The sequence below is a fragment of the Phyllobates terribilis genome, unplaced genomic scaffold, assembly GCF_046119375.1.
Source record: "Phyllobates terribilis strain yellow unplaced genomic scaffold, ASM4611937v1 Scaffold_10__3_contigs__length_209671492, whole genome shotgun sequence".
Taxonomy (NCBI): Eukaryota; Metazoa; Chordata; class Amphibia; order Anura; family Dendrobatidae; genus Phyllobates; species Phyllobates terribilis.
The window spans coordinates 132,230,505-132,251,182 of record NW_027362770.1 but is presented as its reverse complement, the minus strand read 5'-3'; the positions used below and the strand labels follow the sequence as shown (position 1 = coordinate 132,251,182).

The window sequence follows — 20,678 nt, the reverse complement described above, 5'->3', positions numbered from 1 at the left end:
TTTAAGTTAGAGTTCCTGGCCTTGGTCTAGGCCATCACTGAAAGGTTCAAGCACTATCTAGCCTCCAGTAAGTTCACTGCCTTCACTGATAACAACCCCTTGACCCATCTTAAGACAGCCAAGTTGGGAGCCTTGGAGCAGCGATGGATGGCTTGGCTGTCAAATTATCAATTCACAATTAAATACCGGGCGGGCCGCAAAAACGCCAATGCCGATGCCCTGTCTAGGATGCCTCACCAGTCAGATACAGAAGAGGAAGTGGATGACCTGTAGGAGATTGAGTTACCTGCCTTTCACCGGGATGGGATGATCCACGAGCAACCAGAGTCAGCATGGGTTTGTAACTAACAAGTCATGTCAGACTAACTTAATTTCCTTCTATGACAGAATCACTGACTGGGTGGATCAGGGAAATGCTGTAGATATAGTATATCTTGACTTCAGCAAAGCATTTGACAAAGTATCTCACACCATCCTTATTGAAAAAATGACCAAGTATGCAATGGACCAGGCAACTGTTAGGTGGATTCATAACTGGCTTAGTGATCGGACTCAAAGGGTGGTTGTAAATGGCTTCACATCCAGCTGGATGAATGTCTCAAGTGGGGTACCACAGGGCTCTGTCCTGGGACCTGAATTGTTCAACATCTTTATCAATGATTTAGATGAAGGAATTGAGGGTAAACTGATTAAATTTGCTGATGACACAAAGCTAGGAGGGATAGCTAATACTAGAGAAGAGAGAGAGAGGATTCAAAAAGACATAAATAAACTGGAGCAGTGGGCAGCAACCAACAGAATGGTTTTTAACAGGGAAAAATGCAAAGTACTACATCTGGGCAATAAAAATGAAAAAAGCATATACACAATGGGAGGAATAGAGCTAAGCAACAGTACATGTGAAAAAGACTTAGGTATACTAATAGATCATAGACTGAACATGAGTCAGCAGTGTGATGCAGCAGCAAAAAAGGCAAATACAATTCTGGGATGTATTAACAGAAGCATACAGTCTAGATCACGTGAAGTCATTATCGGTCTTTACTCCTCTTTGGTCAGACCTCATCTGGAATACTGTGTACAGTTTTGGGCACCACATTTTAAAAAAGACATCGACAAACTGGAGCAAGTTCAGAGAAGAGCGACCAGAATGGTGACTGGTCTGCAAACCATGTCCTATGATGTTTAGCTTGCAAAAAAGAAGACTGAGAGGAGACTTAATAGCTGTCTACAAATATGTCAAGGGCTGTCACATTGTAGAAGGATCATCTTTATTCTCATTTGCACAAGGAAAGACTAGAAGCAATGGGATGAAACTAAATGGGAGGAGACACAGATTAGATATTAGAAAAAACTTTTTGACAGTTAGGGTGATTAATGAGTGGAACAGGCTGCCACGAGAGGTGGTGAGTTCCCCTTCAATGGACGTCTTCAAACAGAGGCTGGACAGACATCTGTCTGAGATGATTTAGTGAATCCTGCTTTGAGCAGGGGGTTGGACCAGATGACCCAGGAGGTCCCTTCCAACTCTACCATTCTATGATTCTATGATTCTATGAACGAGCCTCCAGGAAGCAGCTTGGGAAGACGTTAAACCCTCTGCCTCACCATAGCTGGAAAGAGACCCAGGACAGCGACCCGGTTGTCAGCCGTATTAAGGAGCTGATAACCCAGGAAGGTTCCTCCCTGGAGAAAGAAGCGTCTCTGCAAGCAAAGCAGCTGTGGAACGAGAGAAGCCAGCTGTTTATCTACCGTGAGAAGCTGTGTCGGAGGTACGTCAATCCAAAAACCCATGAGATGGTATGGCAGATAGTGGTTCCCAAGAAAGACATCCAAATGGTGTTGGAGGCCTACCACGATCAGGCGGGACACTTTGGCTGGAAAAAGCTGGAGACCCTGCTGAAGTGTCGATTCTACTGGGTAGGAATGCGCAGCTCCATTGAGCGGTGGTGCCGAAACTGTGGACCCTGTAGTCTCAGAAGAAAAGACTACAGCAGCCAGAAGGCACCCCTGCAACCCATCAAGACGACTCGACCCCTGGAAATCGTGGCCCTGGACCATGTCAAGTTGTCACCCAGCAGGTCAGGGTACTCCTATGCCCTGACCATGGTGGATCACTACTCTAGGTTCCTGGTGGTCGCCCCCGTCAAGGACCTGACAGCAGAGACAGCAGCAAAAACATTCCAGGCGTGTTTCTGCAGACCCCATGGGTACCCTGAGCAAGTGCTGACGGACCAAGGCCCGGCCTTTGAGGCTGAGTTATTCAAGGAGTTCTGCCATCTCTACGGGTGTAAGAAGATAAGAACTACACCGTACCACCCACAAACCAATGGTCTCTGTGAAAAGATGAACAACATCATCATCGACCTGCTGAAGATCATACCACTTGAGGAGAGAAACCAGTGGCCAGACCTACTACCTGACCTAGTGGATCTGTACAATCACATACCAGTAAGTTCCACCAATTGCACTCCAGCATATCTCATGCGAGCAAGACCAGGAAAGTTGCCCATGGACCTGGAGCTCGGTGTTGTAGAACCAGAAGCGGATGTGACCACTGAGGACTAGGACACGACTAGACAGGAGCAGTACAGAAGAGTACAAGCCTGTGTCGAAGACAGTCTCACTCGGGTCAGGGATAAACAGGAAGCACAATACAACAGAAGTGCTCAAGCAGAACCCTTCACACCTGGTGAAGTAGTACTAAAAAGGAAAAGGAGAAACCACAAACTTGATGACCAGTGGGAGAGAGAACCCTACACTGTGTTACAGTCAAGATTTGATAATAGGAAGACCTTCCTTAATTAGTAGAGATGGAGGGAAAACGTCTGAAACAGTGTCCAGGGACCATCTAAAGTTGTGTCCAGATCTACTGAAACCCCAAGAAGAAGTGCCTCTCACAGTCCCGGAGGAGCCTAAAGAAGCAGTGATACACACTGATTTAGGAGATTTCTCGGCAGATTGGCCCCAACTAGGAGGAGCAGTAATCATCCCTGTAATCACATTCTACCCACAGCAAGAAGAGCCTGTAAGTGCTGAAGAAGAGCCAGCTCAAGAAGTATCCCCAGAAGAAGGATCCCCGGTAGGAGCAGAGCAAGAGGGCCCAGCCAATGGTGAACTTGCCAGTCCCAGAGAGAGGTTAAGGCAGTTTTACAACTTAGTCACACGTAGGACTGGTAGCTGAAAATGCAGACATTGATATCACCCAGACCCCCACACTAAGCAGATCTACACGTACTACGAGAGGTCAACCCCCTGTCAGGTACACTGAGTAAAATAGTTAAAACTTCTGACAAGTGTAGATAGTTGCCCCTGGGGTATTGTATAATATTGCATAGTATTGTGTATTTTTATGAATATGTACTAACTTGTGTTTTGCCTTCTAATGGACAATCTAAGTGATATGGACACTTCCCTTGTTACATAAAGAACTCTGTGGCTGAGGACTATGTGCAGCCCAGAAACTGCTTCTTGTATATAATTACACTCCCTGGAGTGCCCCTTTAGGTGACCTCAGAAGTAAAACCTGTCTGGAGTGGCTCTCTCGGAGGTCCAACTCGGGACCTTCATGCCCTGCAGCCACCCCAGGGCCTATGTTGAGGGTTTGGGACAGGTCCCTCAAGCTACCAAGTACTCTGCTCTGTGAGATGGACATCCTTTCGGGGAACCTCACCAAAAGAGACTTAAATTCTGTGGGTTACTTATTAACTTGTATATATCGGTTTATGTTTATTTGCAACGTTTAAGAATGTGCCTCCCATAAAGGGAAGATTGTTAATGTTCATGTTTATTCAAAATGTACTTCAGCCCGGGAGTGCTGAGCTTTGCTAGGGGGGAATGTGGCGCCCAGCTGCGCTTGGTACCACAGATCCTAGAGGGGTGCATTAAAGGATTTCTCCACAAGAGGCCGCTCACAGCATACACACACCTCCACCTTCCACCTCAGACCACCAGAGAGAGCCCGTTAGGGATATAATTAGGGAAGGTGGAGCTAGGCAGTTGAGTCTGGAGACTGGGAGCCTGAAGTCCAGTCTGTGAGAAGTGCAGTCTAGAGGACAGTTACCTCAGTGGAGAGAGCCAGTTCCAGCTCCTGCAGTGGTTAGCCTGCAGTTGAGCTCAATCCAGACTCAAAGAGCTCAGAATAGTGAGCCTAAGGTGTGCCAACGCCATAAGATCGGTGAAGCGCGGCAAGCTGCCGCTAGTGTGTATAGCCTAGTGAGGGCCCCGAGTAGGCCGAAGGCTAGAGGAGTGAGTAGCATTGGGGGCAGAAGAGCTTTACCAGCTCACCCCAGAAACATATACCGGACACTGGGTCCGCGTTTACAGGGCCGTTTATCCCCCTGTAGAGACAACCGGAGACCCCTGGAAGACTTCAGGTCCCAGGATCACCAAAGAGCTGATACGTAACTGAGCCAGGAGTCGCAGAGGCCCCGCAAGCTGGGAGCGTGTACTCCAAGAGAAGGCCCTACCACAAGGTCAGCCGCTGCAGGACAGAAACAAAGTTAGGCCTAGCTCCAGGCAGGTCAGAAACTTACCACACAAAGGCAAGAGACAGGAGGCCCTATACCCGCTCACTGGGGAGGATCCTGATATGCAACCTTCACCCTACAGTGCTCCGGGACGTGCCTGAATTTCCATCAGTAAAAGGTACTGAAGTGACTATTGTGTCTGTCCCTGTTCTTGCTCTGACCCGGCTGGGTCTTGTCTGTCCCTGCATCCTTTCTTCCCCCGCTGCCCTGAGGCCTAGCTCCACCTGTGGGGAGCGTACCATCAAGCTGCCTTATCACCGGCCTCAGTGGGCTGCCGCAGCGCTCGTGATCCTCACCAGACACCACAGGTGGCGTCACAAACTTTTATTTAATTATCCACCCTTTTAAAAGAGAGGCCCTGGGTACGGGCCTGGGAGCCGACCACCGCGACATCCCCCAAACTAACAACAAGGCCCGGGCGCCGAGTCATCCCCATCCCCCGGGCTACACATGTATATGGAGACTATTGACGTCCCAGGTGTGCTCGATAGAAGATGCTTCAGGCCATGGGAGCAGGTTTAGACTCACAGAAATGCATGCAGCCTGGTGTTGTCATTTTGACAAATTGTTTCTGGGATACTTTATAGTGGCCATACCACTGGTTCCATGTTCAGATTAATGCTGTCATACACCATAATCCCAGGAGTAGGACCAGTGTGATGTTCCCTCTTGAAGGGCTCTTCCTGGCTTTACTCGCCTACTTTCCAGATCAATCACCTGCTATCATTTCGTCCAAAATAGAAGTGGGATCCATTGCTGATAAGGATAGCCCTCTGCTCTCTTGGTTTGCATCATAAAAGCCTTTGAGAACGGTGGCATCAGGTTAATGGAACATCACACAGGTTCTCCAGAGATTATGGTCTTCATTCCAGGTCCACTAACAGCATTGATTTACTTGTGGAACCAGTAGCACAGCCATTTCTCAAAAGTATACAAGAAGCCATTTTTCAGAGGTTTCCAACAGCTAATCTTGATAATTTTCTTAAGTGCATTCAACGGCAGAACATTCCTCAGACGATCATTAATAATTTAATTCATAGCAGTCGAGGCTGTTAGTGCGGGAATTTCTGCACGTTGCCCATACTCTATACTAGAGAGGTTTTGACTTTTTCTTCTTGGCGTTGCACTTTCAATATTGAGGATTGTGTATGTGAGCAGCCACAAAGAGTAATGGCAGCTGAGGAGCAGAGATTGGCAACACTGATGTAGACATCTCTGGAAGCCTCATAAGTAAGGAAATGGGGTTGTTTGGCACTCCACAAAGTAGCCTAATTCAGAGTATTTCAAGAGTTTTTAATGTGAATTTTGGAGGCGAACCCTTTTCAAAATCCTTGATAATATCTCAGGGAACCTACCATTAGAGTTCTGATTGGTGGAGGAAAGGGTCCTGGAAGGAGAACTTGCACTTAAGGCTACGTTCCCACGATAAGTTTTTGGTAATTTTTTTTATGCTGCGTATTTTCGAACAAAAATGCAAGTAACCTATTTTAAGTGCTGAGATGGCCATTGCCTTTAACGATACAGACGGAGTCACTGTACTCTTGTCGGACATCATGTTTGGCTGTATCTGCCTATTTCAGGCAAGTACCAAAGTAGTTGACCACGTATTAATGCCCGCCTCACAAAGGCAGAAATGGCCAAGAATGATGTCCGATAGTGCAAACGATATGGCATGACAGAAACACTAGTATGGGGATCAAACATAATGTGAACTCGGGCCTAAGAGCAGTGCCCTGATAACGCGCTCCACTGCTGCCAGGAGCAGGTGAGAGGGAACGTCTCGTCTGAGTCGCTGCAGCTGTAGATGTAAGAATGGCACAACATTGCTATAGGTACAACCATTGTGACCACAAAAAAATAAAGATTGGGTCACTTCGCAATGAGTCTTTCTAGGACTGAAGTGACAAGGAGAAGAGATCCAGAAGATGCGTGGCAGATACTACCAGTATTCAGCTCATCCTTGCTAATGGCACCAATATGTTACCAGGTCAGCAGATCTGAGCAAACCCACGTCAGCACGTGCACACTATTTTCGACACCGCGTTTGTGACTCCATCTGAGGTTCATGATTCAGACTTGCCCCTAATTGAGCCGCATGGGTGAATAAGGTAAAGTATGAAACTCTGAACTAGATTTGAGCTTTTTTTCAGACACATTAGTATAGTAGATGACATGATTCTGACTGTTTGAGATGACGGACATTGCCAAAAAGGAGCACGGACAGAGGCTGAAGCTTCATATTTTGACTTTCTTTGCCTCATTAAACATTATGGGTCCATCAGCGGGAGTCTAAATCTGTTTTTCGGTGATGAAGCCCAGATTTAAATTATATATGGACTGTTGAAAACAGAAGGAATACCCATAACCCACTAAACATTTTCTCCAGTAAAATCACACATGTGAAACGCTGGCCTGCACGTTGATTATTTTTGGCAGGCGATGCCGGTATGACCCCCCATTATACGGTATATAATGGGCCCCACATGGTCCTCCATACGGTACATAATGGGCCCCACATGGTCCTCCATATGGTACATAATAGGCTCCACATGGTCCTCCATACGGTACATAATGGGCCCCACATGGTCCTCATACGGTACATAATGGGCTCCACATGGTCCTCCATACGGTACATAATTGGCTCCACATGGTCCTCCATACGGTACATAATGGGCCCCACATGGTCCTCCATACGGTACATAATGGGCTCCACATGGTCCTCCATACGGTACATAATGGGCCCCACATGGTCCTCCATATGGTATAATGGGCCCCACATGGTCCTCCATACGGTATATAATGGGCCCCACATGGTCCTCCATACGGTATATAATGGGCCCCACATGGTCCTCCATACGGTATATAATGGGCCCCACATGGTCCTCCATACGGTATATAATGGGCCCCACATGGTCCTCCATACGGTATATAATGGGCCCCACATGGTCCTCCATACGGTATAATGGCCCCACATGGTCCTCCATACGGTATAGTGGCCCCACATGGTCCCCCATATGGTATAATAACCCCACATAGTCCTGTATACAGAATAATTGGCCCCACATAGTCCTCCATTCTGTATATACACTGCTCAAAAAAATAAAGGGAACACTTAATCAACAGAATATAACTCCAAGTAAATCAAACTTCTGTGAAATCAAATTGTACACTTAGGAAGCAACACTGATTGACAATCAATTTCACATGCTTTTGTACAAATGGAATAGACAATAGATGGAAACTATTGGCAATTATTAAGACACCCTCAATAAAGGAGTGGTTCTGCAGATGGGGACCACAGACCACATCTCAGTACCAATGCTTTCTGGCTGATGTTTTGGTCACTTTTGAATGTTGGTTGTGCTTTCACACTCGTGGTAGCATGAGATCTCTACAACCCACAGAAGTTGCTCAGGTAGTGCAGCTCATCCAGGATGGCACATCAATGTGAGCTGTGGCAAGAAGGTTTACTGTGCCTGTCAGCGTAGTGTCCAGAGGCTGGAGGCACTACCATGAGACACGCCAGTACACCAGGAGACGTGGAGGGGGCCGTAGGAGAGCAACAACCCAGCAGCAGGACCGCTACCTCTGCCTTTGTGCAAGGAGGAACAGGAGGAGCACTGCCAGAGCCCTGCAAAATGACCTCCAGCAGGCCACAAATGTGCATGTGTCTGTACAAATGGTTAGAAACCGACTCCATGAGGGTGGTATGAGGGCCCGACGTCCACAGATGGGGGTTGTGCTCACAGCCCAACACCGTGCAGGACGCTTGGCATTTGCCACAGAACACCAGGATTGGCAAAGTCACCACTGGGGCCTTATGTCTTCACAGATAAAAGCAGGTTCACACTGAGCATATGTGACAGGCGTGAGAGTCTGGAGACGCCGTGGAGAGCGATCTGCTGCCTGCAACATCCTTCAGCATGACCGGTTTGGCAGTGGGTCAGTAATGGTGTGGGGTGGCATTTCTTTGGAGGGCCGCACAGCCCTCCATGTGCTCGCCAGAGGTAGCCTGACTGCCATTAGGTACCGAGATGAGATCCTCAGATCCCTTGTAGACCATATGCTGGTGCGGATGGCCCTGGGTTCCTCCTAATGCAGGACAATGCCAGACCTCATGTGGCTGGAGTGTGTCAGCAGTTGCAAGAAGAAGGCATTGAAGCTATGGACTGGCCCGCCCACTCCCCAGACCTGAATCTGATTGAGCACATCTGGGACATCATGTCTCGCTCCATCCACCAACATCACGTTGCACCACAGACTGTCCAGGAGTTGGCGGATACTTTAGTCCAGGTCTGGGAGGAGATCCCACAGGAGACCATCCGCAACCTCATCAGGAGCATGCCCAGGCGTTGTAGGGAGGTCATACAGGCACGTGGAGGCCACACACAATGCTGAACCTCATTTTGACTTTTTTTTAAGGACATTACATCAAAGTTGGATCAGCCTGTAGTGTGTTTTTCCACTTTAATTTTGGGGGTGACTCCAAATCCAGGCCTCCATTGGTTAATAAATTTGATTTCCATTGATGATTTTTGTGTGATTTTGTTGTCAGCACATTCAACTTCGTACAGAACAAAGTATTCAATGAGAATATTTCCTTCATTCAGATCTAGGATGTGTTATTTCAGTGTTCCCTTTATTTTTTTGAGCAGTGTATATAATTATATTATTATTTTTGCAGTAGATAGCTATTTTACAGCTGTGCACTCTCAAATGAGACAATATAACCAAGAATTCTGCTGTATTTCTCATCTATACAAGTGTGAGTATGATATATATATTACAACTCATTGTGGGAAGGGAAAGGAGGTGGTCAGGAGTGCTCACGGCCGAGTCAAGCAGCTGGGAAGACAAATGGAAAACTGGGGAAGGATCAAAAAAGTGGAAGAACAGCCTATATATAAAACGATCAGTACACTTTAACATGTTTTTATGTTAAATATTCTGTATCCCTAAAGAGGTATTCTGTTCAGAAATGTTTAGCATATTTCCAGTACGGTGGCTCAGTGGTTAGCACTGTTTTGTGCAATGCTGGGCTCAAATCTGACCAAGGAAAATCTGTATGAAGTTGTTTTCCCTCTGTTTGCGCGAGTTTCATACCACAATCCAAAGATATACTATGAGAAGGAATTTAGATTGTGAGCCTGAATAAGGAAAGGGAGTGAAGAAAATGTCTTAAAAACAACAGACACACAAACAAACACTGGTGGTAAAAACAACAGACACACAAACAAACACCGGTGGTAAAAACAGCAGACACAGAACAAACACTAATGACACTCGGATCCAAAACATTGATGACTCACATTCCATTATTCTGCATACATGGAAAAAAAAACAACAAATACAGAAGTCTGAACAAGGCCTTAAACCAGGGCTGTGGAGTCAGTAAGCCACAGTTGCGACTCCGACTCCTGGATTTTATCAGGTTCCGACTCAGACTCCTTCATAAATGGCCAATTCGTAACAATAAATTTACTGTTGTAAAATATTAACATCGTGCTTATTCAGTTTCTCACCATCATATAAGTAATCAGACCACTTAGAGCAAAAACTATATTTATTAGAATACAATTAGAATATAGCAAATAACTTTTATAAACTTTTCTAAACTCTTGTAAGTAAATATGCAATAAACACTGTTATGCAGTTAATAAGAAGAAATCTATAAATTTGTCCTCAGAAAAAGTATTGCCTCTGTCAGATCCTCCTTCATGGATGACCTCTAATCTGATCTAATTATTTTGAGAGCAGAGAACAACCTCTCTACACTAACTTGGGTTGGTGGCAAAGCAGTAACCACTTGGGCAACATCTCTGACAATGTCAGGATACAGAGGAATCGCTTCTTGCACTGTTATTTTTGATGAACGGTCAAATTTCTCAATTTCTTTTAGTGCACATGAAAAATTCCGCTGAAATGTACTGGCTGTGTTCTTTGATGGGGATGACTCTTCTTCTATGCGGGAACGCTTTGCACGGTCCTTGTGTTCCAAATATTTTTCGAAATTAAATTCTTCATCAGTTGATGATGAGGGTGAAGATGTGGCAGGACGACCAAATTCTTCTTGTTCCTCCTGACTTTTCTGCAACCCTTTCATCCTTACTGCTATTTCAAACAGAGCTTCTTTTCCTTTAGTTAGCTGTTGATCATCTAGAAGAATCCGATGCATTGCATCTACATAAACAGCTGCCAAAAGATTGTTATTTTGTAATAGTAGCTCCTCTCTCCTTTTCATTGATGTAGCAATGCCACTTGCAATTAACCCTCCTCCTTGGGACAGGCGAAGCATCAGGTTCTTCCACTCCTTTAAGAAAATACCTGGAGTTAAGTCCTCTGCTTGTAATTTTTTAATCACTGTAAATGGGTGCTCTAGCAATTTTTCCAGCTCAATCACCTGATTCCACTGACTTTCATTTAGCGTCAGTTGAGGGTTAGCCATGTATACAAGAAAGGTTTTCAGTTCAACCAAGCGCTGAATCATTAAGTAAGTACTGCCCCATCGTGTGGCTTGATCAATAATTGCCCCTTTTCCAGCACGTCTCTTCAAAATTGAGTCAACTTTAGGGGTTCTGGCAACAGTAGCCAATTTTCTCACCTTGCCAATCAGTGCAGCAGCATGTCCTTCTTGCAGACTGTCTCTTATAGCCAGCTGTAGCGTATGCACAACACAGCGCATGTGATGAATGAAAGAACGGATTGTCACAGTTTCAACAAGATCATCTAAACAATCATGTTGCTGTTCATCTGAAGCAATTTCAGTTTGCTCCTCAGTTACAATACTGTGTTCCTCAATTTCAAAATTTCTGTGTCTGTGGACCCAGAATGTTCTTCTAGCTGCTGGTCACCATCATTACTCTCATTCATTAGCTTAATAGTACTTATCATATTTGAAGCATTGTCAGTTACGACAGAAAGAACTTGCTCTTTAAGTTCATAGTCTTGCAGAACCTTTTCCACCAAGACCTGGAGAAACTCATTGGTGTGATGAGCTTTGGTGTCTTTTACTGCCAATGTCTTGGTAACTTTCATTTTTGTCACAAACAAATCAGACATTGATGGCAAAATAGTTCACTCTGTGACGTGTGCAGGCATCCATTTTAAGAAACAGAAAGCGTCCCTTGAGTGCTTTTTTAAGTTCTTCCTTTTGTTTAAAAGCTTCTTCGATTACTAATTTTCTAATACTCTCTCTCTCTCCAGAGAAACACCAAGCTTGAGGGCCATTTCCCCATTCAGACACATAAAAGCTGGTCGTGAAAATAATGAAATAGGCACACTATCCTTTACAACAAGCTCTATGATCTGTTTTTTTAAATGTATCTACTGTCATTGTCACAGTAACTTTGTCACTGACAAAATATCTTGCAACTGATGGCTGCAAAGTTCTCTGCTCCTTTGTTTGGCTGGAAGAGCTGGGCACTGGTTCATTGGTTTGGATGCAGTCTTTCTCATCCACTGCTTTCAGTACTTCTGGATGAAAGCGCTGTAAATGTCTCTTTAGATTAGAAGCTCTGGTAGGGGCATTTTTATCTTTGCCTGAATATGCACTGATCTTGGCTTCACAGCATTTGTTTTCGTCTGGATCATTTGTCATACACTGACAGACATAATGTTTTCTATCTTGAGTGATGGTGAAGTGTTCAAATACAGCTGATTTAATGTGACGCTTCTTTGACATTCTGCATTCACAATCCAAATGACAATTGTTTTTCCTAAAAACAATTGTACAAAATTATTGCCAGGTCATACAACTGATATAGTGGTCAGTAATACTGTTATTCCTCATGTACTCACAGTTAACTGATGCAAAGTTTGTTGAAAGGATAATACTTCTTACAGTCTTCCTCTTCTGAGTAGCAGCTGTGAGATGCTTGGAAGACGCACACCTAGTAAACATCTAGTCTAGAGGAGGAGCTTTACTACTAAGAATTTGCAACACATTTTCACTTTCAGTTTCATACATTGTAAGTAGGAGGGTTGGGGCAGCATGAGGTTAACCAAGTATAAGATTAGATAAGGGCAGTGGAGAACAGTGACACACAAGAAGTAAGAAATGTCTATCTCCAGCAGAACTGCTTATCACTGTTGTTCATAGTTTGATGGAACATATATATTTGAGTAACATTTATAAAATTCATATGAAAGTTCAATTATGAAATATTAATACATTTTTTTTTAAAGCTGGAGTCGGTACATTTCTACTGACTCCGACTCCAACCAAAACTAACTCCGACTCCACAGCCCTGCCTTAAACCCTTAGTGCCAGACTTGCACCTAGATCAATGAGGATCCGATAGACCACGACCGATCTAACACTCCTATTCAGCACAAAGGTGATGAAGGCTTCTGACCAGAACAACTCTACAAAGTCTTTATTGTATCAGAACTTTATTTTTTTAATGTTTAATTCTAAATAATAAAAAAAAAAAGGAAACCACATACCGTGGTACTATTTTTTTTTTTACATCAGTTATTGTAGGACTTATTACTGTTATACATTTGCATACAATGCAACCTCCCAACAGAGGTACAAAGTAGTGCAGATGTATACCTCTAAATAATTGCTTTAATTGATGCAGTGTGAACAGAGACTTAAAAAAAAGAAACTGCCACATTCAAAAGCATCATTTACCTGCAGATATAGGGTTAAACTGCAGGTAAATAGCATTCAAAGCATGTTAGCCTGGTTTACTGGAGCAGCAGCTGCAGGGAGAAAATTATCTTAACTTATATCCTCCCTGTGGCCGCTCACTTACAGTCATTGGGGAGGTGAAGAGAGCTGTTAACAGTCACTAACCGCTCTCTGCACCACCTCGATGAGTTAGGATATCATTAGGATATCATTTTTTTTCCTGCAGCCTAACATGACTTAATGTCATCTACCTGCAGAGTAACCCTATATCTGCAGATAAATTGAGTTTTTGGACCTGACAAGTTCCCTTTAAATTACAAAATTCAGTCGGCCTTCAGCCTCCACTAGAGGGCACTCTAGACTTCTCTAGTTCAGCAGTATGCAGTAAGCTCCTTCTAGTGGTGACTAAAGGCAGCCAGAAATGTATCATGTACCATTCCAGGTCCTTGATGAAGTTACAAGCATCTTCAACATTATCAAACCATTGTTACTTATTTTATTTTGAGTGCAACGGTACCGAGTAACACCTAACGTCACTCTCATCACCACCATCTCACCGTTACATCGTAAATGAAATCATTCGCTTCACTAAAATAAAGCTTCTTAAAAAGTATAAAAATATCTTACAGGGGTAAAAAATATATCTATAATGTTCAGTTCAAACAGATGTAGGCGACATCCCGGCTTTATTGTAATCAGTCTTATAAATGTACAAGCATAAAAAAAAAGGTCAAAAAATCACAATATAAGAAGTTCCATGTCTGGACCGGATCTGTACAGGCTTTATTCATCCACGTCTGTATAAACTGGTTAATACACAATTCTTTAAATAAAGGTCTAAAAAAAGTAATAAAATATTATCTTCTTCTAGCTAGCCTGATAATGGTGTAGACACAAAATATACATATAAAACATAACGACTTCTAAGGTCTTCCATCCAACAAAGTTCTGAAAGAAAAAAAAGAACTTCTATGACATCAAGAGAGACAAGCATATGGATAACAGTGATGGAGGATCCTCAAGCCCTTTAAATAAGACCCATCACTTGCTATAAATATGTAATATTATTACCTGGTGTAAATGTCGCTGTTCTCCTGAATCTGGAGATGTTTTTCTTTTGTTCCTGCTCCTCTCCGTTCCTGAGATATGGCCCTCTCTTCCCTGTGTATAAATCAAATTTTTTTAAAGCCAGGTGGGCGTGGTCCAGTTCTTTTCTGTGGGCGTTTACTTGAGGACCACACCCACTTGGCTAAAAGACTAGGATTTACATACAAGGAAGAAGGGGCCATATCTCTGGAACAGAGAGGAGCAGGAACAAAAGAAAAACATCGCCGGATTCAGGAAAACGGCAGCATACACATTTTTTTTTATTTTTTACTTATATATGGCCTCATTAAGAGGTTACCTGCTAAACACAAAAAACAGTTTCCTCTGTTACACATGACCAGTGTTGTGTATATAGGGGTCTGGCTGCTCAATTCAATAGCTAAGCTAGCCTCCTACTCTGTCTATGCATTAAAGAGCCATTCCCATATTTATCAGTTAATCACTTGATGGGTGGGAAACAGACGGCCTGCGTGGGCTCACGGGGTGAACTCGCTCGATTCATATTTATCTATCCTGACTCCATCGTAGTTTCTTTCTACAGGCATCTCTTTTCTTTGGGAATGAAGTCTATGTAAAGACGGTTTTGGAAGGTCTTTGTCTAAAGACCTTCCAAACAAAGAAACAAAATTAAAGGGGTTCTCCCACGAACAAAAATTCATTTTAATCAATAGATCTGGGAATAATAATTTCCTCAACTGGATGTGTTTAAATAAAATGTTCCTTTAAGGAGTAGAAGCTAAGCCTAGCCCACAATAGTGTGTTAATTTTAGCCAACTAGAAGTATGTGATAATTCCAGAACATTCTTTAAATATTACTGTCAGCAGGATTAACAGCGCACTGGCATGGGGTTGCGTCATTCTATGGGACCATTGACGCTCCCGAAGTGGGTCAGTCAGTGGGGTGCCGATGAGTTTCTATGGGTTACGTTATGGGTCACGTAAAATGGCGACACAATCTCCCAAATCTTTTTGCCAGTTTTTTTTACTTTTTCATCACTAAAATAATAAAAAAAACCTGGACAAGTTTGGCATTGCCGTAATCATACTAATGAGAATTGTATTGCCAGGGCATTCTACCATACAAGGTATGCCATAAAAACAATTACCAAAAAACAATGTCAGAATTGTTTTTCTTTTTTTGCCATTTCACTGCACTTGGGAGTTTTTCTCCCATTTTCCAGTTCACTACGTGGTAAAATGAATGGTGTCCTTTAAAAGTACAACTCGTCCCTAAAAAAACAAGCCCTCATACGACTATATGGATAAAAAAATAAAAAGGGTTATGGCTCTGAGAGGAAGGGGAGGAAAAACAAAAAAAAAAAGGAAAGTTGTGGTGGGAAGGTGTTAATATGTAAATGAGCTGTTAAGATCTATGGGCCGGACAGCCCTCCGCAGCTTATCTTAAATGAAAGGGTTACCAGTGTGAGACATGTAGATCCTGAGAGCAGACTGTTAGTCAATACATGTCTCACACTGGTAACTTTCCCTCTCATTTATAAGCAGCTTTGGAGGTAGATTCTCTGGGAGATCTATGTCCGGCCCATAGATCTGATCTTAAATGAAAGGGTTACCAGTGTGAGATATGAAGATCCAGAGAGCAGACTGTCAGTCATTACATGTCTCACACTGGTAACTTTTCCTCTCCTTTATAATAAGCTTTGGAGGTAGATTCTCAGGGAGATCTATGTCCGGCCCATAGATCTTCGCTGCTTTACATATTAAGAAAAAATGAATCTCTCTCCAATAAGACATCGTATCGCAGATATCAAGGAGTCATTTTATTCAGCTTCCTATGACCTGTGCGCCGATGTGTGTTAAATTCCACTGTCAGAGGGATTTAACTGGTTAATAGATGCAGGCAGAGCTCCACTACACCCATGGTTGTTAAAGGCACATGATGGCTAATTAAATCAGTCATGTGCCTTTAAGATGTGGGCTTAGAGTGTGAACGCACATTAAAGGCAGGGGACACTCCCTTTGACGTAAATATATGTCAAAGGTCGTGAAGGGATTAAGGAGCAAATTTTTGTGGCAAATAATTCAAAGCTTGGATAGATGTCAGAAGCCATTATTGAGCCCAAGTTATCCTATAAGTAGGGTCCGCCACCCCTCTACATACAGGATTATTGCACATTACAAGGGCAGGAGCTATTACAGCCTTATATGCTACCATTATTTTTGGCTCCGATTCACACTTAATGGTTGTCATCTTAAGCCAAATATTAGCATAATATTGCTGTTTATCTGTATACGGTCAGCATAAGACAAAAATAAGACTTACCACAGTTTCTATGAGCAAATCAGTCATTATTTGTCACCTTCTGTATATATAAAAAAATAAAAAGACATTTTATAGACATTTCCAGGAGGAATAACAGGAGTTTTACGAGAAGCCTTAGCATTTTATCATATGGAATACTCATTTACTACCAGAAGAGACGACTGCTCCTCTCACCAGGGTCCTGCCAGGGGGTCTATGGTAATTTTTATTTTATTGTGTTAAAAAACCCCATTAATGAGGAGAGCTGATGTATGTGCCGCAGATGGGAAGGGGTTAAACTGGATATGACGACAAATAGTCATAATATGTAATATGTGACCCCAAACCAACGTGTGGCTGAGAATTGCCCACGGCACGGGGGGCAGGCAGTGGTGATGGGCACAGAGCAGCACTGCCGAAGAGGCGGCTTACACATGGGGTAGCGGATCGGTCCCTCAAAAGTCCTAGAATCCGAGGAGTCACTAGTGTTAGTCTACAAGGGACCCCTAAAATAACAAGAGCTGGGGGCTGCCCCATATGAAGGATGATATTCACCTATAATGCAGATACTTGCCTTTTTCCTGGGTTTTGACTGAAGCCCGACTCCAGAATCTGTGGACTCTCCAAATGAAGCCATTAAACTTTCCATCAGTTTCTTGCTTTCTTTTTTCGTTTTATCGCCGTCTTCTACAGGGAGAATAATATCTCTGTATTAGAGCCGCAGGCAGCGAACTTCCCAAATAAATCCGTCAGCTAATTGATATCAATGGGAACTGTATTAAGTTTTATTTCACCAGTGGTGGCGCTAGAGGAATGTTAAAGGGGCTGTTATATCTTATTAAAGGGATAATATTGCAGTGTTTGTAAATAAACAAGTAACTTTGCAATTTACCTTTTATTAAAATTCTTCTTCATTCTCAAAAACAAAGATTTTTATTTCTATAGTTTACTGCTTATTCCCTAGATTACCGACCACCTCTGCAGTCTTAGCAGTGGCCGGTCTCCTAGGCAAGGAGCGTGACTGCAAGCCCTGATCTGAAGCTGGCTGGGTCCTCTTCTCTCCACCGATGCTGCAAAAGCAAAGCTGATTCTGCTGGTAGCATGGGACCACCCACAGTTTGGGCAAGCAGTATTTGACCATACCATTGGTCCAAAGTGTCCTTCATCAGGAGCGCACCGCCCACCGCTAAAGAAGCCAGGAGGCAGGGGAGCGATGCGCTCCTGCATAGCATATTTGAGAAAATCCCCTTTAAATGCCCACTGAGTGCAGCTGGCCCATGTGGAAACCCAATGAACGACTCATCTACACTTTGACCAACTTGACTTGGCACAGTCACTCACTTTTCTTTTCAGATTTCTCCTTTTTGGAGGATTTAGGGCTGGTGGCTTCTTCTGCAACATCAGCCATCAAGTTCTCCTCCCTCTTTGCTTTCTTAGCCTTTTTATCTTTTTCTTCGAACAAACTGTCCTCAGAAGCACTCTTCCGCTTTTTGCTGCTTTTCTTTGCAGACAGCTGACCGTGTTCTGGGACGGCCGGGGATTTTATAATAAAATCTTCGTCTTCGGAATGGAACGAGGTGACATGTTGTGGGAGACTTTTCTCAAGGACACTACTATCCTGGACGGTCACTGTCGCAGCCGCTACATCCCTACTCTTCATAGCGGAATGCTTCTTCACTTTTGCTTTTTTGGGGCTCCTTCCTTCCAAAAGGGCCAAAACCGTCTCTTCTTCAGAGTCCAGCAGACCTTATAGAGAAAGAAAATAAATAAAACTGATGCTAAACAAAAGACTAAATCTAAAGATTTTTTGGGTAAAATTATTTGTTGTAATTGGACATCATGAAAACTTTTGCACAGTTTGTCTTCATGTTAAACTGACTACTGCAGGGTTGCAGAATGAGATAACTGAGAATCCATCAGTGAGCTCATTTTGAGGGGAGAGTGTAACACCTTATCTACCTTCTTCTAAAAAGGGTATACCCATCTCCAAGACCCTATCCCAATATGTAGTAGGTGTAATAAGATTATCATCAAATAGAAACAATAGTATAGTTCTTCTGATTCACTATGTCACTTACCCCGTATGCAGGGCATTGCAGTAGCTTAGGTATCCATGGTTATGACAACTCATATAGTGATAGATACCTGTTGGTGGTCATAACCATGGTTATCTAAGCTATTGCAATGTTCTGCACATGGGGTAAATGACATAGCAAATCAGAAGAACTAATTGGAGATACTTGCTAATATTATTATTACTACACATTGGTGTAAATAATTTTAGATTTTTATAGATCATACTTTTATAGATGTGGTGATCCAAAACATTTTTTTTTGGATTGGCCCCATTGGGATCTTGATTGTGTTAGTGCTTGTGTTGTAACTGGGCGTTTCTCTAGAGTCTCCTCTGGGGATGTGCGCTTTCACTCCTCCCTCACACTACGAATCACTGCTAAGCAACATCTGGGATGGATGAAGGTGCACATCCCCAGAGAAGACTGAAGAAACACCCATTTGGACTACAAGCAGAGATTTCACATACTGCACTCCAAAAAACAACAAATGTGAATATCTCTGCAACAGAGTGACGCAGAGCAAAAAGGAAGAGAGTAACAGAATCAGGGGAGCTCAGGGTTTTGCACAATGTACTTTTTTTTTTGAACAAGTGACAGCTCTGTCTATATACGCTTTACTTAAATTTTACAGAAATCTCAGAAAACCCCTTTCAACGGCATTTACAATACAGCGTTGGGTTCCGGAATCCCAACTGCACTAACCTGCTGGGGTGACCGGAGCAGGTGGAGTCGGCTTTGCTTCCGGCTGTGTTTGAACATTGGACTTCTTTCCACTTGGCTTTTCGATACTCTCATTAGCTGGAGTGGTCTTGTCTTTTTTGTGTAAGGACAGCTTTCGTTTTTTAGATTTGGCTTGCAGAAGACTCTTAATATTTGGTAAAAAAAAAAAAAAATTAATGAAAAAAAATTAGCAAGCGCTTAGAACAATGATTAGAAGCAATGTATATAGAGAAGCACTTAGCGACACATACCTGGGAATTATCCAGCTCACCAGCATCATCCGCAGAGTCACCAGCCGTTCCAGGTACTAAGGAAAGACAAGAACTTCACTCGTCACCTTACTGCCCATAGTCATCTTTTTTTATTCTACGATTTATCAGTTCAAAATTCTGGATTGAGATATCAACTCCTAGCATTTTTTGGGGGATAGTTTTTTTGCGCGTCTACGGCTTTCAGTATGGTTAAAATGGCTGGTAAAGATTTTGCAATGCAGAAACAAAACTTAGTTTTTTATTATTTTGTAAAGTAGAAAAAAAAATATTTTTTTTTTTTTAAAAGGGTGTTTTCACCATTTTGACCATTGTACCAAATATGCTGTGTTTTTTTTTTTTAAATCCCAATAGGTGACCTAAAAATAAAATAATTTTCTAGAATTTCCATGCGTAACTATTACTTACCATCTTCTGAGACTTTGCCAACAGTTTTCTTCGCCGTCTTCTGACTTGATGCGAGACTCGCCATTTTTCCCTGTGAAACAAGCAAAATATAGAAGTGACTTTTAAAGGCTGTTTGGACAAGTACACACCAGGTTATACCCATGTACCCAGTGGTCATACTCCAATAATACAGCCTGGCACATCATCTAGACCAGACTCAACATCGGAAGCACATACTCCCATTTTAAGGCACCTAATATTCCTGCCTAGAGCAGCACAGACCATCCTCTATAGGGAACGCACTCTGTATAAATGTGAAGGTAGCGAGCTCCCCCTAAATGACAGCTTTAGGATGAAAGAAAAAACAACTCCTGAGTGAGGGGCTTCTTCCATTGCCACAGCCCCGGGGGACCTCAAACACTATAAAAATGTGCAGAAAGCTCCCCCTAGTGGTCACAATATTGCATTTCAAATTCACAAGAACAAAGTTCTAACTGCAATAAAAATTAAAATCACCTTTATGACCGGCCGATGTTTTATTTTTGCATGTTTGTTCGTTTTTTTCTTTTCTTTCTTCCAAGAGTTATACATTTTGTTTCCTTTTTTTAGTCTTAACATACAGCTTTAAATAATTAGCTTTTTTGATAGATTGGACTTGGATACGGATATTGTGATACCAATTTTTTTATAATTTAT

At 42.9% G+C, this 20,678-nt stretch overlaps 1 protein-coding gene across 7 annotated transcripts in view; it reads right to left on the bottom strand.

Annotated features, from left to right (window-relative positions):
• Positions 1 to 12,903: 12,903 nt before the first annotated feature.
• TCOF1 (treacle ribosome biogenesis factor 1) overlaps positions 12,904 to 20,678 on the bottom strand; it is a 54,532-nt gene continuing 46,757 nt past the window's right edge. For all 7 annotated transcript variants that reach the window (XM_073649794.1, XM_073649798.1, XM_073649799.1 and 4 more), the window contains 7 exons: positions 20,004 to 20,073; positions 19,578 to 19,633; positions 19,309 to 19,471; positions 17,873 to 18,277; positions 17,106 to 17,218; positions 16,553 to 16,592; positions 12,904 to 14,112 (listed from right to left, as the gene is read on the bottom strand). In XM_073649794.1, coding sequence (XP_073505895.1) covers positions 16,572 to 16,592; positions 17,106 to 17,218; positions 17,873 to 18,277; positions 19,309 to 19,471; positions 19,578 to 19,633; positions 20,004 to 20,073 — 828 coding nt within the window. In that variant the 3' untranslated portion in view covers positions 12,904 to 14,112; positions 16,553 to 16,571. The remainder of the gene's footprint in view (positions 14,113 to 16,552; positions 16,593 to 17,105; positions 17,219 to 17,872; positions 18,278 to 19,308; positions 19,472 to 19,577; positions 19,634 to 20,003; positions 20,074 to 20,678) is intronic.